This window comes from Poecilia reticulata, chromosome 2, assembly GCF_904066995.2.
Source record: "Poecilia reticulata chromosome 2, P_reticulata-male-v2, whole genome shotgun sequence".
Lineage (NCBI taxonomy): Eukaryota > Metazoa > Chordata > Actinopteri > Cyprinodontiformes > Poeciliidae > Poecilia > Poecilia reticulata.
In genome coordinates this window covers 15,210,213-15,237,558 of record NC_088831.1, presented here as the reverse complement: position 1 = coordinate 15,237,558, position 27,346 = coordinate 15,210,213, and the positions used below count along the sequence as shown (strand labels likewise).

Genomic DNA, 27,346 nt, shown 5'->3' with positions numbered 1-27,346 from the left:
GATGAGGTGAATTGACTGATTCACTTGTTTTTTCTTTCTGTCGTGTCTTTCAGGTTCTGTTTCACTCCCTGGTACGAGACAAATATGGCAGGAAGATGAGTAAATCTCTTGGAAATGTCATTGACCCATTAGATCTAATGCATGGAGCCACTCTCCAGGTGAGACACAGATTCTAGACACACATTGCTGTTAATATTACTCTGGTGTTTTTTCCTATATACTTTCAGAAATGTGTGAATAAGATGAAGGAACTTATTTAAGTGGTAAACTAGAGCTGCTCCTCACATATTGTCACATTGCCAGTCTTTCAATTGGTCATCATTCATCCTTTTATCCTTTTCCTGGTCTGATCCAGTGAAATATAATATTTTCTATAAAAATGAGCCACAAACAGCAATTTTATGCACTTCTGGGACTCCATTTTCTTTTCCACTTGAGGGCTAATTTTGGAATTATATTTAAATATAAATTACTATGAGAAATACACACTGAGGAAAAAGCAGTGTGTGTTTCTCATTGCTATTGATATGATAACAATGATGGTATATTCAGGTTATTCTTTATCATTTCTCTTAAGGTGTTGTAATGTAAACCTCATCATGTGTTTTGTTTTTGTTCTTATAGAGGCTTCAGGAGAAAGTGAAGGAAGGAAACCTCGATCCAAGGGAGCAACTAGTTGCTCTGAAAGCACAGGTCCGATACTCTTCAGTCTGTTTGCCTGGCTGCGTGCAGTCATTGCCTTTTCTTACTTGTCTGATTTATCTGCTTCCCTACAGAGTTCAGACTATCCTACTGGAATACCCCAGTGTGGGACAGATGCTCTGAGATTTGCCCTTTGCTCCCACAACATGCAGGGTAAGTTGCTCATCTCTTGTCAAGAGTCATCTATCACAACTAAGGTAGACAGACAGGTTCTGGATCTCTTGAGGTGAAGCGATGCATTTTGACTGTTGTTGGACTCTTTATCCAAAGATGATTATAAAATTTAGCAGCATAGCCTCAGTCCTAAGAGTTCATGTCCTTGAAAGCTCAGACACACGTTGTGCATGTCAATTAATACACACTCTTTCAATTCCCAATCCCTATTTATCTCTAAAAGAACATTCCTTTATTTCACTACTTTTATCCACGAAATAGCGGCTATCAAACCTGTTATTTATTCATTTGTTCATTTGGAGGTTTTGTAAAAAGAATGTTTCTTATGCACACACCTTTAAAACTTCAAATGGGTCACAAGAGATTGACTTTTACTAAGATTCAGTGTTTTAATATGTTTTATCATTGTCCAGAACAAATGAGCCGAGACTCTCGGCTCCTGGCTGCTCTGGTGTTTCTTCTCTTCTCACCATTGCAACATTTTGCAATTCCAAGTGACAAGCAAGCACATGCATGCGTACAGACACAGGGTACAGATAATCTTTGAGCAATCTTTGAGCAATTGCTCAAAGATTGCAACAATGTCAACAGTTGCTCATTGTTGACATTGTTTTGCTATGTGTTCCAACAGCACACATCAAAACAACTAATCCAAATGGTTAAGGGTCATACAAACACAGTCATTTTAAATTATGAAATCATCTGCATATTTTTTTTCAAAGCCTCCCTGTCACTTGTTCACAACCATCTTCTCAGTAAGAAATGGCTGAATAGAGCACAGCAGGACATGTGGGAAATTCTTATCCCCAGATAAAATATATAAGTCTGAGCTTGCAGACAGAAAATCCTCATGTTTAAATGAAAAGTCTGTTAATCCTACATTTGCTCATAACTCCACACTGATTGGCTTTGGCACATAATGCCATACGTCTGGATTTCATTTGTGCTGATGCAGCTTTCTTAATTTCCGTTGTGGTTGGTTCAGAGACACAACATGTTGTTTTAAAAATACTTTTTCTGGCCACCTGTGTGTCTCTAATTTTGACATTTTGGAACAGTTTTCTTAAAAATTTTCATTTTCATTCTTTTGGATTGTAGATGTCTTTACATTTTGAAACTATGATTTAATGTATGCTATATTGCTTACATTTATGCAAATCTGCATTAAAAATAGTTGTAGTTTCTTTTTCTACAAAATAGTGTTTTTGTTTTGTTTTTCAGAACTGTTTATCAGTTTGAAAGTAGATGAAACTGTATTCATCCTGGTGTAAGAATAACTTGGTGCACAAATGTCCATTTGCATGAAACTACGAGGAGGGAAGACATACGCTATATAAAGTTTGTGCTTTCTTAATGACTAATAAATATTTGTGTCTGTTTCTTTATTAGGTGGACACATTAGTTTGTCCGTATCTCAAGTTGTTCTCTACAGAAACTTCTGTAATAAAATGTGGCAGACCCTGAGATTCACATTGGGAGTTGTTGGTGATAATAACACACCTGTGGGAACACTTGAAGAGGTACGGTGATTTCTAAACTTTGTGTTTATGTCACCTCATGTCAGTCATGCTTCCTGTTTTCCTCTCCCTGGTGTTTGGTTGCTGAACATGTTAAAAAATGCAACAGCAATTCAGTCCCTGTTGTGCTGTGTCTAAAAAGACCTGACTATGTCAAGCTGTATGGGTAAACCGTATTCATAGAGGAATAAAATGCTGTTAGAAAAACATTTAATTTATCTCAACTATCAGATGGAAGTGTCTATCATGTGCACCATAAAAGCAGAGTTCCCAGTGTGACAATCTGTTGATCAATACTTTGTTTACCAAGCAAAAGGGTTTTTATTGGCAAAAGACTAAGAAAGAAAGAGACTGCTGTGTGTATTCAGGCTTTGAAATATTGTTTGGTTTCTAATATGTAAATATTGCATTATTTACATATTGAAATATGTAAATTTCAAAATGCATTTGAGACTTTTTCTTCAACATACTGAGTATATGGAGACATTTTAAGACAATGCTTTCAACTGTTCAGCAGTTTTAGAGAACCTAACAATTTGAGATTGAATTTAGTCTTAGATGTTTGTTAGCCTGATTCTAATAACTTTAGTTATTGACTTGTCTGTTTAACACAAATATCAGATGAACATACTTTTAATTTGGTCGTCTCGTTTTTGACTGGCTTCCAGAAACAGTTATTTTAATTGTTACTGAAATAGTTATCAAACATGTTCAGCATATATTCTGAGAACATCTCTCAGCTCATATTTAGTGTGTGTTGTTCTGTTTTATATAAAACCTCTTATGCTAGGTAATAGAAATTAGTAAAAGTTTCAAAAAGATGCAGAATTTCTGAAAATGGCATCTAAAATGTTCAGCCAATGACATTCTGCTGAATTCAAACTAGACCATCAGATCTCATGCACATATTTTCTCTCTCTTGTGTGACGTGTGTGTGCTGCATTTTGCAGGTCGCTCATTGATACTTTTGTAATTCCTTGTTACCTTCTAATTCTCATTCCTCCATCTTTTCAGTGTCTTTTAATGGAAAAGTTTTTCCACTGGTGTCCCATTCATGGTCACTGAATGGATAAACATCAACTGGGAGTGAGATGGAGCTGATAATAACTCTTGTGCTAACATTGCCTTCAGAGTGTTTCTCCTTTTCCTCCTTTTAGACAACTCCTCTGAGCAGCATGGAGCGGTGGATCTGTTCCAGACTCTACAGCACAGTTGTACAATGTGAGCAGGCGTTTGAAGCTTATGAGCTGCATAATGTCACGTCTGCTCTCTTCTCCTTCTGGCTGTACAACCTGTGTGATGTTTACCTGGTAAGGAGCCGATTTTTATACGGGAGAACAGGTCTGTCTTATTGTGACTATCAGAAACAGGTGAATGGAAATGATTGTTACTATGTGAGGTACAATCTACCCTGTTTGAGCATTGCTAAGCTAAATACAGGGTGTGGTTAACAAAGCCATATTTATACTTTTGTTGGTAGAAGATTTCAGCTTCTGTTCCCATCCACCTGTACATTCATTCATTCATTCATTCATTCCTCCCTTTCTACTTCCCTCCCTCCAATTGGGGAGGGGATCCTCCCCGACACGGAGAAGGCTCTCAGATTTGGAGGCACTGATCCCCATCCCAGCTGCTTCACACTCGACTGCGAACTGCTCCAGTGAAAGCTGTAGATCACGACCAGAACAGATCCCCTCAACACGTCGGCTGCACCTACAAATTCTGTCCATAAAAGTAATGAGCAGAATCAGTGGCCGTCAAACTCTCACCAGAAATTAGCCCAACTTACTGACTATCAGTGCTACCTCGTCAGATTTTCCTACCGAATCACGGATAGATAGCTAAGTCTGTCGGTGCTACGCGTCCTAAACTCCTACCGTCATGTTGAGAAACAGAAAACTATAGCAGGTTGTTTTAATGTTAAATACATTTGATAACATTAATTGAGTGACGGGACTGAAGTGGAAGCTTAGGACTTATGCTTAGCTTAACATTGGAACAATTTATATACATGATGAAACCACATGATCACTTCCTTCATCTGAATATCCTACCTGCTTAAAATGAAAAGCTATAGATGTATGCACTAATTCTTTTACTAGAATATCCTACCTGTTAAAAATATTTTAAATACAGAGGCGTTTGTAAGAATAAAACAGTATCAGACAGGGAAAACAAGTTTTTGTTGGAATTAAATTAAAGACAAATACAGATCACAGCAACTCTTTTTGTGCATTTATACGTTGCATGTCTGTTTCACAATGTGTCCACTGAGCTGCGCAGGTCACTGTGGTCCTGAAATGATAGGATACGATTTATATTACACAGCTTCAGTCCCACATTGCTACCAACATCTATTTAGCAAAGTTTAATAATAAAAAGTGTAATGAAACTAAAATATTTTAAAGTATAGGGACAAGAGAGCCCACAAAACAACATATTTTGTCCTGATTAACCGCCAAATAATAACCTGTTTCCAGTAACGACATTGTAGACGGCAAACTAAAGCCATTATATTTGCAAGCTGCCTGTCATGTAAACTAAAAACATGAAGTAATACAGCAGCTTCATGAAAGCCAGGTATAAATAGATTAAATAAAGCTTACCGTAATCTGTGATGAAATAAAACACATGAAACGAAACTTCCACTGGTAGGACGTATTTATAAGAAATCTGCTGAGTAAGCAGTATGTGACGTAGCTTCCATGCGCATTACCACAAGGTAGGACGGATTTACGGGAAGCACAGATAAACAGAACACTGGAAACGCGGACCAGACTCTGACACCAGTTGTACAGAAACCTAAAAGCTCATATCAAAGGCCCCCGTACTCTCAGAGCACCGTCCCCAGGGCTCTCTGAGGGACACGGTCAAGTACCTTCTCCAAGTCCACAAAGCTCGTGTAGACCGGTTAGACGAACTCCCAGAACCCTCCAGGACCTCCAGGGTGTAGAGCTGGTCCAGCGTTCCAGGACAAAACCCACACTTTTCTTCCTGAATCAGAGGTTCGACTATCCACTGGAACCTCCTCTTCAGGACCCCTGAATAGACCTTGCCAAGGAGGCTGAGGAGTGTAGCCACTCTGCTTCTAAGCAGGGTAATATCGACCAGCTACAGCTGTGTGTGCTTAGCTTGAAAAAGCCAGATTGATAACTAATATTGTTATGGTTGTTGGTGATGAATCTCGTTTTCCCTAAAAACAAACATGTCTACGCATCGTTTCAAAATGAAAACATAACTTTTGTCATTTCTGTGTTTCTGTCCTGAAGGAATCCGTGAAGCCGGTGCTGAAGCAGAATGAGGGAGTTGAGGTCCTGACAGACAAAGACCTCAGCAGCAACACGAAGCAGGAGGCCAGAACGGTTCTCTATCACTGTGTGTCTTTGTCTCTGGCTCTGTTCTCCCCCTTCATGCCCTTCATCACTGAAGAGTTGTGGCAGAGACTACAACCATTCAGACCCGGAGCCATGGCCCAAACCAGCTTGTGTTTGCAGCCCTACCCCCGATCCACTCAGCTGGTAAAACTTTGATTATCAATACTTACTGTACATTTTACATGGTTCACATAATATATTTATGGTTGCTACAGAGTTTATCGCTGCAGCCTGAGAGGATGCAGTGATATGGAACAGTTTAAGTCAGCGCTTTGGTATTTAGCAAGCAATAATTTTGGTAATTTAGTACAAGAAAGGTTTAGTCTGATCTAATGTTATGCAGAGACAAAACGTCTTTCTACAGTGTATGCATGTAAATATGTAGTTCAGCTGTTTTCTTATTTGTTTAACTTCTCCAGGCTCACTGGTATTTTCCTGAGGAGGAAAAAGATTTCCTGCTGGTTCAGAATGTTGTCCGAGTGGCACGTTTTCTGCGAGCCCAGTGTGGCCTAGTTAAAGAACGACCTATCAGTAAGTCAACAGATTAATAATCATGTAACAATGACATGTCTGTGGTTGATTACATGTACTTGTACATGTAAACCTTGGTATGTTTTTATTCAAGCCCTTCCTGAAAAAGGGTAAAAATCAGTAGCTAATATATCTGCATGTTGCTTGTACATGGTTTCAGTGTGGGCCGTGTGCTCACCAAGCCAGGCCCAGATACTTCTTCACTTTGGCTCAGCTGTTTGGACTTTAAGTCAAATCTCAAGCCTCCAGATCTACTGTCCAGATCAAGATGGCCACCTTCCCTCCGTCAACTCCACTCCTCCACCTGCAGGATGCCTCGTTGGTGTGGTGGACCACACATGTCAGCTACACCTTCACATCCAAGTTTGTATTTTACTCATCCTGATATATATCATCTTATATAAACTACAGCAATCAAGCCCTTTGTAATGACTGAACAGCTTTTTGCATGTTTGAGCTGCTATTTTGATTATTTATCTTGGATGCTGAACTCTGGCAGGACCTTCTTGCTGCAAAGCAACGGCGCTAACAACTGCGCCACTGTGTGACCTAGAAATTATTGTGACAACAATAATTCAAAATTGATATCATGATAAAAAATGTATCACTATAAAAGACAATATGAATATATGCCCATCCCTCTGTGTTACAGAGATTGTCTGATTGATTGTTTTTCTTTCTTTTCTTATTTTTAGAGTGCAGTTGACATTGACCAGCTGATCCGGCATCTCTCTCAGCGGAAAGATACGCTTCTTCCGAAGCTGGAAAAAAGTCTTTGCAAACTTCAGACTTCCAACAATCCAACCAAGACTCCGGCAGATATCAGGCAGCAGATGGAGAATAAGGTGAGCAAAAACTCCACTTAGTGTAAATTGGGTTATTTTCTTTACTTGCGTTCTTAATAAGATTTGCCTAATTCTACAGAACAGGAAAAATTGACAAATAAAATGTAAAATGTTAGAATTAGATTGTTGTGCATTTATTTTTAAGGCATTAACCAATAAATATCTTGACGAATAAGATATTCATTGAATGTGGTCTGTGGAAGAATCACAGTGCTGGTTCAGTCAGACGGTTGGAGCTCAGTGCAGCTCCAGACACTGTTGACCATGACATATTACTGAAACGACTGGAGAGTTGGGTCGGATTCTCCCATCCAGCGCTCAGCTGGTTTGGGTCTTACATAAAGAAGAGGGATTCATTTTGTCTCATCAAAGTGGACAGAAGTCACATGTGAGGTCTAACAAGGTTTGATTTTAGGACCTCGCTTATTCAAAATCTATCTGCTACCAGTAGCTCAGGTTAAACAGATGAGATGAGATTAGCTAATCTCATCTGTGCATACACAGCTCTACATGTCACCAGGTGGCTCTGAACACATCTACGCTCTGAAGAGATGCGCATACGTTTGCATATTCTGAGTTTGGCCAAATCCTTCACGTACATGAAGGTGAAGGATTTCCAGAGAGAAAAATAGAGTAAAATTCAAAATGCCCAGTTACACATATATGTGACAAAAAATTACCATTTACATTTGAGTAAGATTTTCCAAACATTGTATTATTTATTTATGTATATGTGTGTATTAGGATAAATGTGGCTGTTTAATCTTCTAAGTTTTAATAGCTAAAGATTAAAATTATTTTAAAAACATTGGTTTTGATCAGGGCCGTGCAGAGACCACCAAAGGGGCAGGTACTCAAAAAAAAAAAAAAAAGGCACATCCAACCGTATTTCAGGACAGAATATTAACAAAGTCTCTGAGCTTTCAAAGTTTAATAAACAATGATAAATTACAAAATTATGAGATATACAATCAAAGCTAAGGAGAATCTCTAAACAGAGCATACAACTATGCATATGTAAGATATTTTATTAGTCATTTCTTTCTGCAGGTCTATTTTGTTATAGGAAAGTATTGCAATATTCAAACCCGCAATTTAGCAAGATATGTAAATCAGAGCTGGACCACCAGACATATTTTGTCTTTACAGAATTACACTATAAAAAGAGCTGCCTGTTTGCTGCACTTACAGTGGAGTTGAAGACGGTCCATTCAGGAAAGCAGAGCTGCATTAAACTTTAATGTGGAACTGCAGAAAAAAGAAAAAAACAAAAGCAAACATTGAATTGTTAATGTATGTCACCATGAGAAAAGCCTGCTGAGTTTTGCTTAAAGAACTTTTTTAAACATTTAAATCACACATTTGTCTCATGAAGTGATTTTTTTTTTTGCAAAACAAACTTATTTGCGCATGTCATAAATATTTTCTTAATATTCTAAGGTTTTGTTTGTGACTCAAAGTTTTGCTTGTGATTCTCACATGACGTCGTGGGCGGGGCCTAATATCACAACAAAAGATTTCTGATGTGTGCAAATAAAAGTTTATGTTTGGCAAATAACTTTTTATGTTCACAAGACAAAAATTAGTTATTTAATTTAAATAAGTTTTTTAAACAAAATGATTTGTTTTTTAAAAAAGAAATCATTACAATTCCAAAAGTTTTGATCACAATTTTATTTTACTTAACTGAGGTTAGTTTTTTTTCCCCATTTAATAATTGGGAAAACAAATTTAACTTCATACTCTGTGAACCAGACCCTAAACTTACTTAAAGTCTGGGTTGAGTTTTTTCCCTTCATTAATGTCACTTTTATTACATTTATTATATCTATCATGGTAATTCAGGGTGAGTTATTTCTAATTCTAAATGAATATCCTTGTTGGACTTTTATTTAAGTGCTATTTTCCTTCAAGATACATTTACCTAACGCTATAATAAATGAAATGTACATTATGCAGCAAAGGAAATTAGAAGATCGGACATATATCCATTATGGAGATGACAGGTTTTGGACGGGCGATTTGCCCTTATTGCATAATAAATACTAAAGAATGACTGATATCATTAAAGATACAGGGGAGAAGCCTTTTAGTTATCTAGCTTTGCTAGCAAAGTTGTTAGCTAGCAGCTAGCTTATATCACAACAACAACAGCCTAATGTCTGTATGATAAAAATACTGGATCGATAGATAAGAACAGTTTTTCCTCACCTGTCTGTCTCCTCCCGCTCAGTAGTTCTTCAGAGAAAGGCAGACGCAGAGGCCTGTCAGTGTCTGTTGTATTTCATTACCTCTCTGCTTAAACCGCGACTCCGAGCTGAAGCAGAAACGATACTTCAACATCGTTTTCCGTCATCTGACAAGTAGCAAGTCTACTCCACTTTATTCACCAAAAACGTTTTTTTTTTAATTTCCCAAAACCTGATCTGTAATCTGGAACGTTCGCTACGTTGAGCTCCAGTTAGCCGCCTTATCTCACTGCGCGAGAGGCAAAAGGTCAAAGGTAACAAGGTGACCAGAGGGCTTATTATGTTGTACAAAAAAAAATTAAAATAAAATAATAAGAAGAATTTTAGTACATGTTATGTGTCACAAGAGGGCTTAGAAAATAATAAAAAAAATAAATAAATAAATAAAAATTGACCAAAAGGGCACTTGGGGACAAGGAGCAAAAAGGGCAGGTGCTCAAGCACCCCCAGGCCCCCCCCCATCTGCACGTGCCTGCCAGTGATCTCACTGATGAGGTCATAGGTGACATTATGTACATCACAGTAGATCAAAGAAGTTCTAATGCTTGAATGCTGGAATCTCTAAGCATCAGTCAGGATCCAGACATTTCTACATTTCTTGGAGTTTCACAATTGTGTAAAGCAACAATGTTCAGTTTTGCGACAGCGCTTGTTCCCCTGATATTCCCGGTTGGTTGGGGCATCGGATATGCCGTGACCACCGGGATGAAGAAAGTGTGCGATCGTTTTTTTCCAGGTAAGGATGGCAACGAAGAAAACGATCAGAATGAAGAGGACGATCTGTTTTGGAATGGATTTCCATCCAATTCCAAAGAACGAACCGACCCGGCTGGGGAGGTTTGTTCGCTGGATGTTGGGACCTCGGACTCCATCTCGTCCTCTGAACGAGACAGTACAGAGGACGATGGTACTGTCTCTGGACAAACCGACCCGGCTGGGGAGGTTTGTTCAGAAACGATGGTACAATGTGAGGGTGAGACTGCAGTCGCAGAAAAATCTAACCCGGCTGGGGAAGATTGGTCTGCGGCTGATCTCGCAGCCAAAGCTGTGGCTGAAGTGACAGCCAAAGCTTTGGTTTCGCTGGTCCCATCCTTACAGGATAGTAGTCCTCTGAAGGCCACTTTCTCAGGGTCCTTTGAAATACAACGTTCCCCGGACGGGGATCGTTGTATTTCAGAACACAACAGAGTTGCTTGTTTGTCTGAAAAACCAGCTCTAAATGTAAATGTCTCTGTTGCTGTCGAGGTTTCCTGTTCCCCTGACGTTAATGCAGTGGATGGCGTTGGCTCAGATCTGCCAGATGTAGGGACGACATCTGCAGGACCAGGACAAGAGGAGGAGAACTTCAAGTTCTCCAATGAGCTCCAGAACAGCTGGGTGAACGCTGCCTTCCAGAGCGTCCTAAACTTGAGCGTCACCAAGCGGTGTCTCGCTCAGGAAAGGGTTTTTCTGGAGGCATCGTCCATCCCCTGCTGTGGGAGTCTCCTCCTCTCAGCTGTCCGTCAGCCCGGCAAGCATTTTAGTCAGGAAGACCTTTCCCCAGTTCTGATGGAGCTGAGGGAGAAGAAGCTGCCATCAGGCGGGGGAAAGGATTTCGACACAAAAAGTTTGCTGGAGTCTGTGCTGGTCTGGCTGGATTCGTTTGGCGGCGACACAGATAGAGAGTTGTATGACAACGACTCCTGCTCTAACTGTGGAGCCACTTCCCTCAGGCTCCTGAACGACGGCGCCCTCATTTCACTTCCACCAGTATTATTTTCAACCAGTATTTCTATACTGCTTGAATACTGGTTGGATTTGGCGTGCAAACGCCGTTGTTCAGGCTGCGGGTCACCCTGGCAGAAGAAACACTGTCTGACCGATAACAAGGTCCTGGTGTTTTTTCTGCATAGGTTTACCAGGGAATACCGAACAAAAGCCACTCAGACCATCGATGTGCCTGCAGAATGTGGGACGGAGACGTACCACCTGTCCTCCGTCATCTGTGGGGATCCAAAGCAGACAGACATTTACTGTTACTTAATGAAGGGAGAACGAACCGTGAAGGCAGACAACGAGCATGTCTTCACTGCAGACAGCGACTGCAGTGAAGACATGCTCAACAACGGTTTCATTTACATTTACGAAAAGAAGTGATCAGACACCAGAGGTTAGTTTCTCCAGCCCCTCCTCTGGAAGAAGACAAAGGGCCCTTTGGAAAGGAGCTACAAATATTAACATCGGAAGAAGAAAAGAATCCTAGAAGATCTAATTAGTAATCATTTTGAGCTGGAGAAATCTGACTGGGACCAAACATGTGTCTGATTTAAATTTATGGGACAAAATGTAAAAAGATTTGACAGGTTTCTCTCCGGGCACTCCGGCTTCCTGCCACAGTCTGAAATCTCCACTGAAATTATCCAGTAGGCCAGGGGTCACCAACTCCAGTCCTCAAGGGCTACCTACCATCCTGCAACCTTTAGATTCACCTCTGCTCCAAAATGTCTGAATTTCCTCACCAGCATTCATTCATCTCTGCACGTGCCTGGTTTTGATGATACTAATGTTAAATAACAGTGAATAGAGTCAGCGTTCAGTGTACTCAGGTGGGCTCTGGTGCTTTGTAGTTTGTTTTCCACAGAAAAGTTTTGTATGGCTGCCACACATTTTCAAGAAGAAGCCAATTAGTTTCTGAACGTTTACTGTCGCGCTCCATTCATTTTTATACATCCCAAGTTGTGGGTACAACTTTGCGCCACACATTTTTTGCGTGTGCACAATGTTTGAGGCCCCAGGTGTTTTGTCAGTTTCTTGACAACTAAAACCCTAGACATTAAAATTATTTGTTTTCTATTATGTGAACATGGCTGTACTTGAGTTGTGATTGTGGTAATAGTTAATTTTAGGTGTATTCTATCACCTTGTTTGTTTAGGTTTCAGTTTTGCAGCAGGAATTAAAGACCATTGAAGATCGGATAAAAGTTCTTGAGGAGACACAGTCAAAGGGATAACTACAGCTGAAGGACGTCCTTGAAGACATCACAGCTCGTCTATTTGTTGATACTGCTACTTGAGTCAAAGATGTCCAAAGCATCTTGCCTTTCAGCACTGTAAAATACAGCAAGAAAATTATGGATTTTGTTAAGAAAATAAATTATGAAAACCTCTGGCTCATATTCTCTCGTCATCAAGGTGATGAATTCTGTATACAGTGGCTCCATTTATACACTTCAGAAAGTGGTGGAGGAAATTCAATCAACTACACTCAGTGTAATGAAAAAGCTCGAAGCTGGTCGAATCAACATGCAGCATCAATCCCAAAAGGTGCAATGGATGCTGGATCCTTTTTTTCTTTTCAGCTTCTCAGGTATTTGTCAAATCAAGCTGTCAGTCATTCCTGCTTCAATCATACTCTGCCAGCAGGTATCCCCCAGAGTGAAGAACGTTTCAGCACACCCACTCAAACCCCTTATAAGGTTAAGGGACAACTCCCCCTCACGCTAGAAGTTTTCTTCTCACATGTGCACCAACGTTTGGCCCTTTTCTCCTTGCGAATCAGTTTTTGTCATAAATGTGCATAGTTATGAACTCTGCTACTGTTGCTGCTGTAAAGGAGCAACATGATAACACAATCTTACAGACAAGCTAGCTAATGTGAGCAGGTGCATCCCAACAAATTAGAATACCTTGAAGAGTTCAGTTGTCAGCGACATTATTCAAAAGGTGGAATTTGTTACAAATTAGGAAACATGCAAAAAGCCGTAAAGCTAAAAAAAAAAAAAGCTAGCAGCCAAAACTGCAGATGAAAGTTGTCCAAAACGTATGCAATGCTTCACTTTGATATTAATGCACAACACAATGGTTCATACAAGACATGAGTAGAAATAGGAAAATCTTCAACTGAAATCTCTGTTCATAAAATGCAGATTAATATAGTGATCCATTCACTATAGAATGGATCACATGCAGAGGGATCATTTTGAATTTGCGGTTGATTTCAAGCACTCTGTGAAAATGAGATGTTTAGTACTGACAGAGTGCACATAAAGTTACAACACTGGCAAAAGAAAACAATTTCTTCACTCATGATCGTTTTATAGCTAATTTAAGACAACATGCCATTGATTTGCCCTGTTCTAGTTTTTCACACTCAGTGTTTCCAACTTTATTATTTAAAATATTTATTAAAATACTGGGATGTTAGTAAAATACATCAGTTATTTGGTGCAAAATGTGTGAAGATCATGAAAACTACCAGACCTGAAATTTAAAAACGACTGATTTCTATTGGTTTGTTAATTGGTCGGATCTTTACTTGGTCGGGTTGGTTCTTCCAGTCTAACTGCAGCTGGTTTCTTACTTCCTGCTGTTTTTTTCTCTTGTGAAAATCAGTTTTGTGCGTCTCAGTTTGGCTTTCGTCTCAGTGATCCCGAGGCTTTTCGATAAGAATAACCTTTAACTGCTTCCTAAGAGCTTCTTCACGCCACGCTGCTCTGCAGTCCCGTGCACATAGAGCTACACACACAGATCCGCTCCGGTCTTACAGCCTGAATCCAATTACAGGCTTCAAAGCTGCAGAGGGACAGGAGTTGCAGCAACCTGTTGCTGTGGAAGCGGTGGATGTGGGCGGGTCAGAGACCAGAGCAGAGCGGCCGGGTTTCTGTCGGAGCCCCCGGCAGCAGCAGTGGTTCGGCCCGGGCTGCCTGGTGGGACAGGCCAATCAGGTCAGGGCGGGCGCTCCTGTCTGTCCCTCTCTGGACATGTTTGCTGAGACGAGATAAGCCTGCAGGTACTTCCTGTTTCATCAGATGAAGGAGAGCAGCAGGTTTTCCTCAGCGCTGGGAATCAAACGCGACCAAAAGGTTTGCTGAACTTTTTTAAACTCTAAGGTCCAAACGTAGACGAGCTCAGCTTCAGATGGTGTAATGTGTCTGTTTCCTGATGCGTGTCGGTTCGGTGTTAATGTTTGGGCTTGTTGCTCGGTTACAGAATCTTCATCAGTCTTAAAAATCTGGGCTGAAGCTGCAACTAATTATGTCTGTTTTAATAACGCCAACCTCAATAAAACAGTTTTATCTAAACCATGACATCATCTAACGTCTTTTTAAGGCCCATGACTTAATAACCCTGATATTAAAGTTATTTAATATTTCCATATTTGGGCTATAAAATGAACCAAGTTTTAAATAATTAGATCTTTTCTTCAACACGAAGAATTTTTTTTTTTCATTTTTGTCATCACATTCAGAAGGAAGCAACATGTTTACAGTGAAGCCCAGCTATCATTAGCTAGCATCAGCTAACTTCAGATTAATGACATTAATATGTGAACGAGCTCAGTGGGAACCATCATGGCCGACATCCACATTCAGCCAATCAGCAGCAAGGAACATGAACGCTGTTCCTGGATTGGCTGACAAGTAGCTATGAAGCTTTCCAACATTTTATTCAGAATATTTTCTGTCAATAATTTGAGTTTCCAGAACACAAAGAGGCGAGGCGTGGTGCTGGGAAGGTTCTGCTGCTGCAGGATGGGTTGGGGTCCAGTTCTACATCAGGATGGGTTAGGGTCCGGTTCTGCTGCAGGTTCTGGTCCAGCTGGGCCGCCTGTTGTTGCTGCTAATGCCGATAAGCCTGGCAGTGATGATGGAGGCACTTTGTGTTTGTGTCCATGGGGCCAGTAGGGGCAGGAGGGGTTGTGGGGGGCCCATGTGGGGGGCCACGCCCCACAGGCTGCTGACAATCAGGGTGATGAAAGAAATAAATCTGAAGCTTTTTGATCCAAATGGAGAAAATTATTAAACGAGTAAAAATTAAAAACAATTTAAATTTTAGAGCAGAAAGCTGCTGAAGCGTTGAAATCTCCCTCCCAGCTCCCCTCACTGTCCACTGCTGGGAAACGGCACCACCTGCTGGCAGGTCACTCATGTTCAGAAACTTCATCCTAGATGAGTAACGTGTCATGTGACCTCTGCTCCCCCGCAGGGCGACAATGAGAAAACACACACACACATTCCTCTGTGTGTTTTCTCTGCTGACAAGCACACTGAGCTGGATGTTCAGCTAAAGTATAAGAACTGCAGGTTGAGGAAACAGGAAGTCGATGGAATGTGACCGGCTGATTAAAAGCTTCACTCCTTCATCTCTCAGATTACACTTAAAGTCACAACATTCAGTCGTTCCCACTCCATGGTAAGAGTTCACAACTCTTGCTTTCGTAACTTGACGTTATTCACGTTGTCCAGGATCCTCGTCGCTGCACAAACACTAGATTAGAGCGAGGACAGAAACTCCTCCCTCGTCTCAAATCCCCGTTATAATCCCGAAGGAAATCTGCTGCACATAGCAAGGTGGTGAGGAAGAGGAGGGAGGAAGGCTTCTGCCTGCTTTCTGTGGGACCAGTGAGACCAGTGATGGTCTCTTAAGTGGTTCTGGGATTGTTGGTAAGTTTGAAAGTCACTTGAACTCTGCTGCTTGACACAGATGTGTTTTTCTTCAGGTTTAGAGTTTCTTGCTGTTCTCAGGAGTATTTCTCATTTAGTAAAGTGAACCTTGTTGATCTGTAACCATCATTATGTCGATTCTTCCTCGTTTCAGTCGATTTTTCTCAACATTTCTTACCCCGCGGGCCAAGTGTTGTGATTAAACGTCAGCTGCTGTTTAAGTGACTCAGCTGACCTGCTGCAGCAAGAGGTTCATGATGCTAATGCAAAGCCTGTGCTGACAAGGCTGAGTGTATTTAACCATTTTTAACCATTTTCTTTTGCTTATCTGACACTTTTCAGAAACCTGATAACGAATGTCTGTATCTTTCAAATGTTCAAGGCTGAAACGGTTTTGTTCTTGTTTTGCTGCTGAGTGACCCACGAGGCTGGCTACAGAAATAGCCACCTTGTGGATTAGCATTAGCAGACAAACAAAGGCTTCTAATCTCTCTATTTTTTTATTTTCAGAGCTTTATATAAACACTGACAAAAGTAAACAAAAACAACCCACCCCAAATCAACAAGGAGCACGGCAGTGTCCAAATACATACGCGAAATACAGAGAGACAAATATAGTTCAAAGTTGTCGGACCACCAAGTCAGTAATACACTGAATGTAAGAAAAATAAATAAGTACATAAAAAAGAAAGAAAAGAAAGGATGGAGAGGATAGTCCACATCTCCAGCTGAGATCAGAGTATCTGTAAGAGAGACTGCATTGGGCTCCAGATCCTCCAGAATCTGTGCGACTTTTGAGTCAGTTGTTCAACTGTGACGATGGCAGAGATTTGTGGTATCCACATATCAACTGTAGGGGCCTGTGGTGCTGACCACCTCGGGAGTTTACATTTCATGGCCAGAAATAAGAGGATTACAAGCAGATGTTTAGTATCTGCATTAGGTAGAGAGTCTGGAGCATCATTAAGAAGACAGAGGGACGGAGTTGGTGAGAACTGTTCACCAACGATCTCTTGAATCATCAGTTCAACAGCTTTCCAGAAAATTTGAATACAGTTGCAAGACCAAAATAAGTGAATAAATGTGCCCCTATGTATTTTGCATTTATGACAAAGATCTGAAGCATCAGGAAACATTCTCCATAGGCGAACAGGTGTATAATAAGTTTGGTAGAAGAATTTAAAGTTCTGCTCATGTATAGAAACTGAGGTGCAGTTGAGGAAAACCCCATTACAGATTTCCTCCCAATCTGCTGGATTGAACGTCAACCCGAGGTCAAGCTCCCACACCAGCTTCATAGCATCATAACCCGAGGAGTCGGAGCCAGATAATAAACTGTTTATCTTAGAGATAAGTCCTTTAGGAGATTTGGTCATAACAATCTATCTCTGACAATTTTGTGCGTAATTTTCCTGTCCTGAAACACAAACGCGTTTGGTTTCTTTGTGGAGGCTTGGGGTGATGCGGCTCTCACTTTATGCTTCACAGAGGAGCAAAAGGGATTTAAGTTTTATGAATAAGAACACAGGAAAGATGCTTTGCACCGTTTTCAATCTGTTGGATATTTTAGCCAGAGCTGCCTTTACATGTTGTGTCACAGTGCAGTGACTGGAAAGGCCCCAACCGACTGGAAGATGGCCAGTACAGATGTCTCAGCTTAGTTGGGAAACGCCTGGCTGCATTCCTTTGTTGGAAGAATGCAGCTAGGTGGAGTTAAAGTTGAAACCAGGGCAGGTAAACCTTCACCTGGCTCAGGTGTTTCACCTCAGGCCATGATAAACTTTTAATATTCTGTAGAAAACCATGCTTACGTCACATGAACCTCTGAGCATCCTTCCAATCTGGAGGTCGCTCAAAAACAGACAATTTCACCAAAAATATGGAAATGACTGCCAAGGCCCTCTTATTTTGAAAGCCCTCCACTCTTATTTTGAAAGCCCTCCACTATGTCTTTCGTTAAGTACTGCCAGGTCAAGGAATAATTTCAGAAACTTCCACGTCTTATCTGGTGCCAGTCGGAGTCTATTTAAAATTGTTTTATTGATCTCAGTCAAGTGAAATAATCTGAATTACAGATTATTTAACACTCCTAAAGGAGAGTGCCCGGATCGTCATGGAAACCATCCAGTAACTTCCTTTGGTTAAAACAATAATTCACTGATCATTGAAGTATTTTCTATGTATTTCGCTCAAGAGTTTAGGTTTAAGTGATAAGGAGTTGATTTGTTTGCGCTGAAAGCCTCAACTGGAGTGAATCCAGTTCATGTTCCTGATTTCAAACTGGATTCTGTTTCATTCCCATTGATCGCCACGTTTCTGCCTTCAGGCTGAAATGGTGGATGTCGTGTCACGGCGAACAATGCCGTCAGAAAACGAGGTTCATGTGGCCAGAAATTTCCTCTCCAAGATCTTACGCAGCTCTATGAGGTATAGAAGGTGTTTCCTGTAGTCGCTCCAGTCTGCTTGGTGTTCATGTGAACGACTGGTTGTAGTGGTGATCACTGTGGGAACTACATGTTTATAACATGTTTATTGGTTGCATTGTGGCTGTGATGTGATTTTGCGTTTCTTAGGACTGTAAATCTATTTCATGGTAGCTTTAATGATATTATTAAGACATAATAGATGTTTCCATGTCTAGCCACATCATGTAGAGTCTCTGTTTTCTCTTTCTTTACATTTCATTTTTATTCAAAATTACTTTACTAAATAACCAAATGAAAGTGTGCGCTCCTTTTCCTCTCCATGCTCTCCAGGAAGAACCGCTTCAAGGGGTGCGTTCAATAAAAATCATTTCAGTTTCATTTGCTCTGTGTCTGTCAGGGTGTAAATGATAAATTTGGTTGCAAGTTTTTTTATATAATCATAATTAGTTCCTGTAATTAAACTGAACTATGGTATTAATAAGTGGTGCTTGGAGCAGCCAGTGAAGTGAGAAGGTAGCAGAAAGCTGAACTATTGAACTCTGCACACTCCTGCCGTTTATCTTCCTGATGAAAACTGTAGCTAGTTTGGATGTCAACCACTCGGCGTCGTATTGGCTCTGCTCTGCAGGAAACATGACCCGGGGGTCCGGCCCCATTCCTGGCACTCCTCCAAGCTGACAGAAGAGGAGTCTGAGCCCGCTGGATCCCGGGCCGCCACAGCGCCGCTCTGGCAGCCACAACATGAAGCCAGGTAAGAAATTTAGGCTTCCTGCTTTCCTCCATTAATGATTCAAGAGTTGTTCAAGCAGTTTTCTTTATCAAAAGGTCCAAAGAGTCAACTAAGACTGAGAAGACTCAACACAGCAATCAGCTCAGCTCAGTGGACAGCATGGAGAGACTGGAGCGTCCTTCCCCTCCGTACCCGCCTGGCTGTCTTTCTCCGCCTCAGTACATGGACGGCTCTGAACCGTTTTCTGGATCCGGAGCTAAAAGAGACTCGGCCTTCAGCTGCTTCTCTGGCAGCTCCAGTCCTCCTGTTTTCCATTCCAGCATGTCTGGCAGGAAAGGCACCAGCACTGAAAACATTTTCTTTAAGGGTCTTCAGAGTGAAGGATCTCAGCAGAATGAACGACACAGATTCCTGCAGCCAGCTCTCGGGAACGGAGGCTGGCAGGGGCCACGGGGCGAGGAGCAGCCGGCATCTCGGGTTTCCGCTCCAGGCAGAGCCGGTGTCGGCCCAATGTGGCAGGTACCAGAGAAGAAAAAACCCCAGTCTCCTCCTCCTCCGCCACTACCGCTGTACAGTGACAGCTTTGCTGCAGCCAAGGTGTTTCCATACTCTGAAGGTCCAACAGACAGTCATGGCAACTCTTTTGAAAAGCTGACAGAAAACAACCAGAACTGCCTCCGATTTCAGAACCAGCTGCACCCCAACAAGTTCTTCTCTCTGTCCAGCAGTGATGTCAGCCAGCCGCATTATGTCCAGTCTCCTGCCCACCACAGGCAATGCAGTGATGAAAGCCCCTTCTACCTTCAGACCAGGACGGCTCCACCAACTCAAAGTGTTGGGAGCTACTATCGGAGCCTCCAAGATCTGCCCTCTAACGCCTTCAGTCGAAAACACACTCGGCACTCCACAGCAGCCATGACGGGACAGGACAGCCGAGGGCACAGCCGACACCTTGGCCCTTCAGGTCATCATCCAATGCAGACTGGCGAGTTAAAGGCCAGACAGAGTAAAGCTGGGGGATGGAGAGGAGAAACGGAAAAATCCCAACAGATGAACTGTATGGAGTCAGGTTTCCACAGCTCCCTAAAGGCAAACGCTAAGGCCAAACACCCTACACCTCAGTCCCAGATACCTCACTGTGAAAATCAAGACCACAATGGGAACGGTGTGTACTACGAAACTTCTCTTCAAAGCACAGAAGAACCTTCAAAGAGAGCTAGTGATGAGATGAAAACACTCCATCAGAGTATTGATCATAAGGTTGGTCTTTCAAGACACCAAGACCCGTGGATGCCTCAAGAGGATCACAGAATATCAAATCTGAAAACTCCCCTTCTCCACTTCCTGGCTCAAGAGAATCAGACGTTGGCAGAGAGGCAGGCAGCAGCTCCTACAACATCTCTGATTTCCACCGAGGATGTCTGTGAAACCACAACCAACAGTGGGAAAGCAAGTCGTCGCAGTGACCGCTATGCCACCACCCTTCGTAAGGAGATCCAGCAGAAGAGAGCCCAGCTGCAGAAGAGCCGAAGCGCTGCAACCCTGATGTACGAGGTTGAGGAAGATGATGCAGAAGAGTGGAAGTCCATGGAAGCGTCTGCTTCCTCAAATACCTACAAGGACCATTTAAAAGAGGCCCAGGCAAGAGTCCTTCAGGCCACCTCCTTCCAGAGACGAGACCTCGAACCCCTGGGTCCAGAGGCACAGGTTCTTAAAGCATCCTATGGGCGAATCAGGGGACGTAGGCGATTCCATCCGGCCAAAAGGACACATTCTTTCTCAGAGCCGGACAAGATAGACAAAGTGGGAGTGGATGGAGAACCCCAGAGCGGCTCAGAGCAACAGAGAAAGTTCTTTGAGACCAAACCTTCGTTCCCCAGGCCTGTGCTGGAGTCAGGTCATGGTTCAAACCTTAACCCAAGCCAAGATGACACAAGCAAGTCAGGAGAGACCTTTCCTTCTGGAGGCAATGATCAGTCTCAGCCACACACAGACGAGCAGAGTCCTGGAGAAAAGCAGGTTTTACTGGAACAGCAGAGACTGGGTACCTTCGCTGAGTACCAGGCCACCTGGAACAAGCAGAAAAAGCCTCCTGATGCCAAAACGCAAGGGCGATGCCACTCAGCAGACAACATTCTAGATGCTACTGCAGAAGAGAAAGGTGTTTGCATCCATGAGAGATCCAGATCCTCACCTTCTGCAGACTTCTACACACAGGTGAGCAAGATTATGTTTGGTTTGATGTTTCAGAAACATGCCAGACTTCATCAGGACAGGAGACAAATGTTGAAGACCTGCACAGCATTAGAGATTAGAGATGTATCCAAATGCAGAAACCAAACTCCTGCTGTGTTCATGAAAAGTCATGAGGAAAGTTGATGTGAATTGATTCTGATATTTCATCTGTTACGTACATTTTGCTTTGAAATGCTAAACATGACTTTTCTCTTTCAGAAGATTTCCTCTCATTGGAGAGATCCTCAAACACAGGGGAGCAATTTTCCCGCCAGGTGAGGTTCACTGTCTGGCACTCAGAATCTGCAGGACAGTTCACCAAGTAATTGCTTTCAAAACATTTAAGACAGTTTTTCAGATTTGTGCACCAATTTTCTCTCCTCATCAAAACCCCAATGAGGACAGGAAGTAACGGATGGTTACGGTAGAAAGATGTTCCCTGAACTGCACCAGGCTGACCTCTTCTAACACTGATGCAGTAATTCATGCTAACGGAGCCCCAACCAATTACTGAGAGCAGCCTGATCTTTAGGATATCCTTTCCATTGATTCCAGCTGCAATAGCAAATCTGATTCGTTTCTTTGGGGTGTAAAGTTTTATTGACAAGGTGTTTCCTTGTTTTTAATTTATGCAATTAAGGCGTGTTCTCTCCTTGTGTAGCTGAAAACAGTTTCAAATGACCTTTTTCTGACCTTCTGAGACCTGTTTAATTTCAGGACTACGGCGCTTCTCTCTGGACAAGGGAGACCAAAGGTCATTTCACAGCAAGCTTTTCTCATGCTCAGTTTGAAATGTGGACTCACTCCTAATTCCTGGTTGGACCAAAGCCTCTAGTTTTTCCAGGGTTCAACGAAAAGTTATCTTGAATTTTATTAACCTGCTGAGCAAGTCATCCAAACACACAGATCTTTGCAGTGATTTTTACATTGACATAAAGCCTGGTACCGCAAAGTGGTTCAGAACTTCTCCAGCCTCTTGGATCAAAGCGCCGATTTAAAAATTAATTAATACGAAACACATTCATTCTAGACATTTTCCTAATTAATGTTATACTAGTTCAGATTATATGTTTGACTAACTGATGTTACAGTTTAGCTGGGGTTTGACACTACTAGTGGTGTTAATATAACACTACAAATTAAACTACAACTAATCAAATCGTGCTGTTAATAGGTAAGAAAAATGTCCTACAAATTAGATCATAATTATCATGTGTTGTTAGTTTGTTTTTCCTTAAGTTTTTAGAGTTTTCTCTCCCTGTGGAGATAGCTGGACATGTCTCCTCCGTCGCCTCTGTGCCAGAGTTGATTTATGGCCTCGTTCCTCCCTGATAACACAAAATAGTTCTCAGTTAAAGCCCTCTAAGATGCTGTTCAAACTAATCCTGCTCAATACACTGTTTTCACATGAACTACGATTAACTGTATTATACTAAGAATAATCAAAACTGTATTCTCAACAAGTTACAAAACCTTTTTTACGATATTAATATCTTGAAGACGTACCTCTAAGTTTGAGGCCAGGGTTTTCAGCCAGAAAAGGAGGATTTCCTCCTCTAGGCTGCGATTGGATCTCAGCTTGAAGTGAAGGAGTTTAGGATCTTCATCATTTGTTTATGATGGAGGGATGGAACGGAAGATGGGTTGGTTCAATCTGTGAAGGTGAAGAAAGAGATTAACCATAAAGCGAAGTGTTTGGTTTACTAGTTCGTCTCTGGATCAGGACTGCAAGACAAAAGTCTCAGATACGAGTTGGGATCCATTTTTCTGTTTTTTCCCTGCAGACATTTTGTTAAATTTCTTCCGTTTCTGTTGGAAGGACGATGCGACTGTTTTCCCTCCAGGTTCTAATGAGGTTTTAATTTTGACCCATAGAGAGACGGCAAGGTTGCCGGACCGCGGCCCTGTACCCAGATCCGCGGGGGTTTTCCCAGGCGCTGCCGACCACAGAACCAAGCCCAACCTGGCCGGTTCCTCCCTCTCCTCCGATATCATCGGCCCAAACTCTGAGCCCGGGCCGCCACCCAGTAATTTAGGACTGGAACCTACATCCTCCTCCAGGGAACTCCTCGTCTGCGGTCAGCCGGACCTGACCGGTTCTGCTGGTGCCGCCCAGTCCATCTGTCCTCTGCCGCCGCACTGGACCCAACTTCCTTCACCTCGGTCGGCTCCTGTCGAACCGCAAGAGGAGCCGCAGCTCAGGTACATCGCAGCAGCTCCGGTCGTTTAAAGTGATGCCATTTAAATCATGAATAACAAACATTAAACTTTAATTTATAAGTTATTTACCATTTAACTCATGAATACATAGAAATTTAAATCATTCGTTATTCGCCATTAAAGTCATGAATACATTAAGCCTTTAACTCGGTCACACTTTCAGACACAGCTGCTCCGTAACCTCATCAAGAAATTCATTTATGTTCATTTAATTGGAATTAAAAAGTGAAACTTGTGAAATAATTTATTGCTGATACAGAAATGTTATATTTAGTCCTGAACAATTGTATGAAAAGCTTATTCACAGATTGATCTTAACATGGTAAAGGAAAGTTGAGAGGAAGGAAAACGTTATCAATGGGGATAACTGCAGTCAGATAAGGTTCTTGTTTAAACGTATTTCTGTTCCTGACAATAATTCATTTATTTCTCAGCTGAATTTTGGTTTTTATCTGTAGAATAAATATCTTTGAACTGTAAAACTGACATTGTGATAAATTAACTAAAATTCTGATAAATGAATAAAGAAAACATAATTGGTACCAGATGATTGAGGTAGACCGCAGGCCTCTCTCAGGTTTGTCACTTTCTGCTGTCGGCAGGTCAGAATCAGAACCGCAGAACCCAGCAGTGATGGAGGCGAGCGGCCAGGTGAGAACGGTTCCGGTCCAGATAGTCCACAGCGAAGGCAGCGTGGACCGGCGGGGTCAGCTGCCGCAGAGCGCCGAGTCCGGCAGCCCATCTTCTCTGCCTGCAGAGCCGGCATCTCCGTTCAGCACATGCAACCGGCAGGAACTAGAACCAGAACCCGGCCAGGAACCTGACGGAGCCCGGACCCTGGAGGAGGACGCCAAGAGAGACGAGTTGGCGAGGGACATAATGGGCAGGGACAAGTCTCTGGTGGACATCCTGGACCAGAGCGGCAGGAGGACCACCATGGACCTGATGGAGGGGCTGTTTGCCCCAGAACCGGTCCTGGAGACGGTCCAGCTGCGCAGAAGGCCGTCCACTGGATCCAGACCGCCCGGCACCAGCAGGTCCAAACCACCAGCTATTCCTAAAATATCACACTTTAACCATTTAGAGTCACATGAGTTCCTAAAACTCAGAAAAACAAGAGGTGCTTTAAAGCCGAGGACCAAGTCCAGTCCCCAACATCTCTGCCCGACACACCTGGATCAGGTAAAACGCTCGTTACCAGCCGAGTGCAGAGCCGGATGAACGCTCCTGGAGCAGAGAGCAGCTAGAAGTAGCAGGATGATTGAGGACTGGACTCCTGCTCTAACTTTCTCCATTAGTCCCAGAACAACTAACCAACATCAGCTGGGCGTTAGTCCGCCCTCTGGTGGAGAACAGCTTTAATACCAAATACATCTCAGGAACTGTTGAGGAATGACTGCAATAGTAAATCTAAATTAAATGTGTTTTTTTTAAAACTGTCTGTGTAATTTTGAGCATAATTCAGTGATATTTGGTCATTAAGTGAGAATTTAGAGGAGGGAAGGAACGTCTTGATTTCTGGTAAAGTTTAGACGATGACAACCTGTAGTTCCTCAGGAGAGAAGAGGAGGACGTCTCTGTCTCCGCCTCCCTGGTCCCCAGCTCCTCCTACTACAACACATCAGCTCCCAAAGCTGAGCTGCTCATCAAGATGAAGGACATGCAGGAGCAGCTGGACGAGCAGGACTCCGAGGACGAGCTGGACGGCGATCTGGCCAGCAAAAAGGTAAAGCCTGTCCTCTGACGCCCCGACACGCCTCAGAGCGGACAAGTAAAGTTGTTTTGCCGTATTTTTCGGGTTTCAGCAAGAGCTGATGTCCAGCCTGGCCAGGAAGCTGGCGGTGCTGCGGGAGGCGCGGCAGAGCCTGGTGGAAGACGTGGAGGACAACGAGGCGCTGGGCCGGCAGGTGGATGCCACCGTCCGGCGCCTCTGCCAGCCCAACCAGATCGACAGGTTTCGCATGTTTGTGGGCGACCTGGACAAGGTGGTGAGCCTGCTGCTGTCACTGTCGGGACGCCTCGCCCGGGTGGAGAACGCCCTCAACACCCTGGAGGACGGAGCGCCCACAGAGGAGAAGGTGGGACAGCTGAGGTCACGAGCGTTAATTAGCCTTAGCTACAACTGGCTTTAGCTGCAACTGGCTTTAGCTGCCGCTATCTTTAGCTACAACAAGCTTTACCAGAATGTGTTGTTAACTCGCCTCCTCCCTCCTCCAGCGAACGCTGACCGAGAAGCGGAAGTTGCTGATGAGGCAGCATGACGACGCCAAGGAGCTGAAGGAGAACTTGGATCGCAGAGAGCGACTGGTGTTCGCCATCATGGAGGCTCACCTTGACACCGAGAACCTGGACGACTACCGCCACTTCGTCAAGATGAAGTCTGCGCTCATCATCGAGCAGCGGAAGCTGGACGACAAAATCAAGCTGGGCGAGGAGCAGCTCAAGTGCCTGACAGAGAGCCTGCCACTAGAGCAGAGGCCGCTGCCGGAGCAGAGGCCGCCGCCGGAGGAGCGGCTGCCACTAGCACTTTGAAACCATGAAACCTGACCAGGAGGCCCAATGTGGGAAAACCTCATCGTGAGGAAATCTGTTTCTCTGTTTCTCAGTTCCAACTCTCCAAATGTTTTCTTTGTTCAGCTTCAACAATTCAGACAAAAACAGAAATGCTGCTTTGGAACTGATTGACTTTATTTCTCCAGAAACTGGAAGTATGACATGAAGAGACCAGGTCCTGCTACTGGTACCGGTCCTTTCCCTCTAGGCCCAGTAGGCCCAGTTCTACATCTTCGTCGTGTTGCTGCTGATTGTTTTGCTGCTGAAAGCCAAATCCTAATTTATCTCCAGGTGATTTTAATATTTAAATCATATTTTCTAGTAACTTATTGTAGTTTTTGTGTAATCATCGTTTTTATTTAAGATGAACAGAGAAATCAGTTTTAAAGGTTCCATCATGCAACATTCCCAAGTCTCTTATTTTGGAGGGAAGCCGAAGTTCCTGGACGCTAATCCCAAACTGAAGGAGCTTCAACACGTTTCATATTCATATTCATGGGAATATAATCTGAGGTTATCTGCCAGCAGAGGCCTGGCAGCTGTGATCTTTATCCTGTTAAGCTGCAGGATCCCATCAGACCGTCAGTTCCCCAAACAGTGGTTTCACGCAGACTGAAAATCTGGTCTGGTCCAAATGACCTAATCTCTTAAAACAAAAATCTGAAAAGTGTGGTGTGCATTTGTGTTTACCCCTAAATAAACACACTGGTTTAATAAAACTGTAAAGTCGACTTTTCTTAAATATTTTATTGAAAAAAAGAGAAACAGCTCATTTCCAAAATTTCAAACCATCTGCATCGCGGTTCCCCTGATGATGATGATGATGAGCCTGGAGGGAGGCAGAGCCGTTTCTAACCCCACCTGGGAGAAGCGAGTGGCAGTGGAGAAAGTATCTCCCAGTTTACACAGCCAGCCTCTTCATCCTCACTCAGAGGAAGCATTTCCATCCTCAGAGTTTAAAACGACAAACTTAAATAGAAAATCTGATTCCAGAAGCTGCAACTGAGGAGACGTAGCATTCCGGTGCACTAACGCTAAGGTGAAAACATGATCCGAGTTTAAGTCAGTCATTTCACTGAAAGCTCGACCCGCAGAAACCAGTCAGAGTGAGACCTCTCTGCGAGTTGCTGCGGATCCCCTGAAAACCACCAGCTCCCCCTGGTGCCCACCGAGCAAACTGCAGCTGCTTCAGCTTCTGTCAGAATAAATCCTTTTCTTCCCTGAAAACTGATCAGCTGATTTTTACTTCAATAAAATCCAAATCAGAAAAAAATTATAAAAATCTACATTTGGTCGTTTTCATCCGATTCTATTCAGTTTGAATATTTCAAGGACGTTTTCAGACTTTAAACCTTTCAAAAGCAGAAA

The 27,346-nt window shown here is 42.7% G+C and overlaps 2 protein-coding genes and 1 long non-coding RNA gene across 8 annotated transcripts in view; 2 read left to right on the top strand and 1 right to left on the bottom strand.

Moving 5' to 3' along the window:
* Positions 1 to 12,547, top strand: part of vars2 (valyl-tRNA synthetase 2, mitochondrial) — a 28,158-nt gene extending 15,611 nt beyond the window's left edge. For both annotated transcript variants that reach the window (XM_081598346.1, XM_081598342.1), the window contains exons 21-30: positions 54 to 158; positions 625 to 693; positions 777 to 855; positions 2,266 to 2,396; positions 3,551 to 3,703; positions 5,663 to 5,911; positions 6,187 to 6,298; positions 6,459 to 6,661; positions 6,994 to 7,143; positions 12,305 to 12,547. In XM_081598346.1, coding sequence (XP_081454472.1) covers positions 54 to 158; positions 625 to 693; positions 777 to 855; positions 2,266 to 2,396; positions 3,551 to 3,703; positions 5,663 to 5,911; positions 6,187 to 6,298; positions 6,459 to 6,661; positions 6,994 to 7,143; positions 12,305 to 12,382 — 1,329 coding nt within the window. In that variant the 3' untranslated portion in view covers positions 12,383 to 12,547. The remainder of the gene's footprint in view (positions 1 to 53; positions 159 to 624; positions 694 to 776; positions 856 to 2,265; positions 2,397 to 3,550; positions 3,704 to 5,662; positions 5,912 to 6,186; positions 6,299 to 6,458; positions 6,662 to 6,993; positions 7,144 to 12,304) is intronic.
* Positions 12,548 to 13,659: 1,112 nt separating this feature from the next.
* On the top strand, positions 13,660 to 26,704 carry LOC103456545 (protein Shroom2-like). Of its 5 annotated transcripts, none has more exons than XM_008396179.3 (11): positions 13,660 to 14,233; positions 18,141 to 18,241; positions 18,571 to 18,588; positions 18,869 to 18,991; positions 19,066 to 21,187; positions 21,428 to 21,480; positions 23,081 to 23,407; positions 24,028 to 24,462; positions 24,983 to 25,151; positions 25,231 to 25,503; positions 25,643 to 26,704. In XM_008396179.3, exons 1-11 carry the CDS (start codon positions 14,180 to 14,182, stop codon positions 25,955 to 25,957), a joined length of 3,990 nt encoding a protein of 1,329 aa, XP_008394401.1. In that variant the 5' UTR covers positions 13,660 to 14,179; the 3' UTR covers positions 25,958 to 26,704. The 5 variants fall into 5 exon arrangements, with proteins under 5 accessions (XP_008394401.1, XP_008394393.1, XP_017158454.1 ...); XM_008396171.3 differs by having other exon boundaries at positions 13,661 to 14,233; positions 21,425 to 21,480; XM_008396187.3 differs by lacking the exon at positions 13,660 to 14,233 and adding an exon at positions 15,386 to 15,814 and having other exon boundaries at positions 21,425 to 21,480.
* Positions 22,041 to 24,069, bottom strand: LOC103456541 (uncharacterized). The gene is made up of 3 exons (XR_532272.2): positions 23,969 to 24,069; positions 22,712 to 22,859; positions 22,041 to 22,533 (listed from the first exon to the last, which is right to left on the bottom strand). It is a non-coding gene; the product is annotated as an uncharacterized LOC103456541 (long non-coding RNA).
* Positions 26,705 to 27,346: the final 642 nt, after the last annotated feature.

Coding starts and splice junctions, on each gene's coding strand:
- LOC103456545 (XM_008396171.3), top strand. CDS start 14,180: ATGAAGGAGAGCAGCAGGTTTTCCTCAGCGCTGGGAATCAAACGCGAC. Junction 18,992..19,065: donor CAGCCACAACATGAAGCCAG/GTAAGAAATTTA, acceptor CTTTATCAAAAG/GTCCAAAGAGTCAACTAAGA. Junction 21,188..21,424: donor CTGCAGACTTCTACACACAG/GTGAGCAAGATT, acceptor TTTCTCTTTCAG/AAGATTTCCTCTCATTGGAG.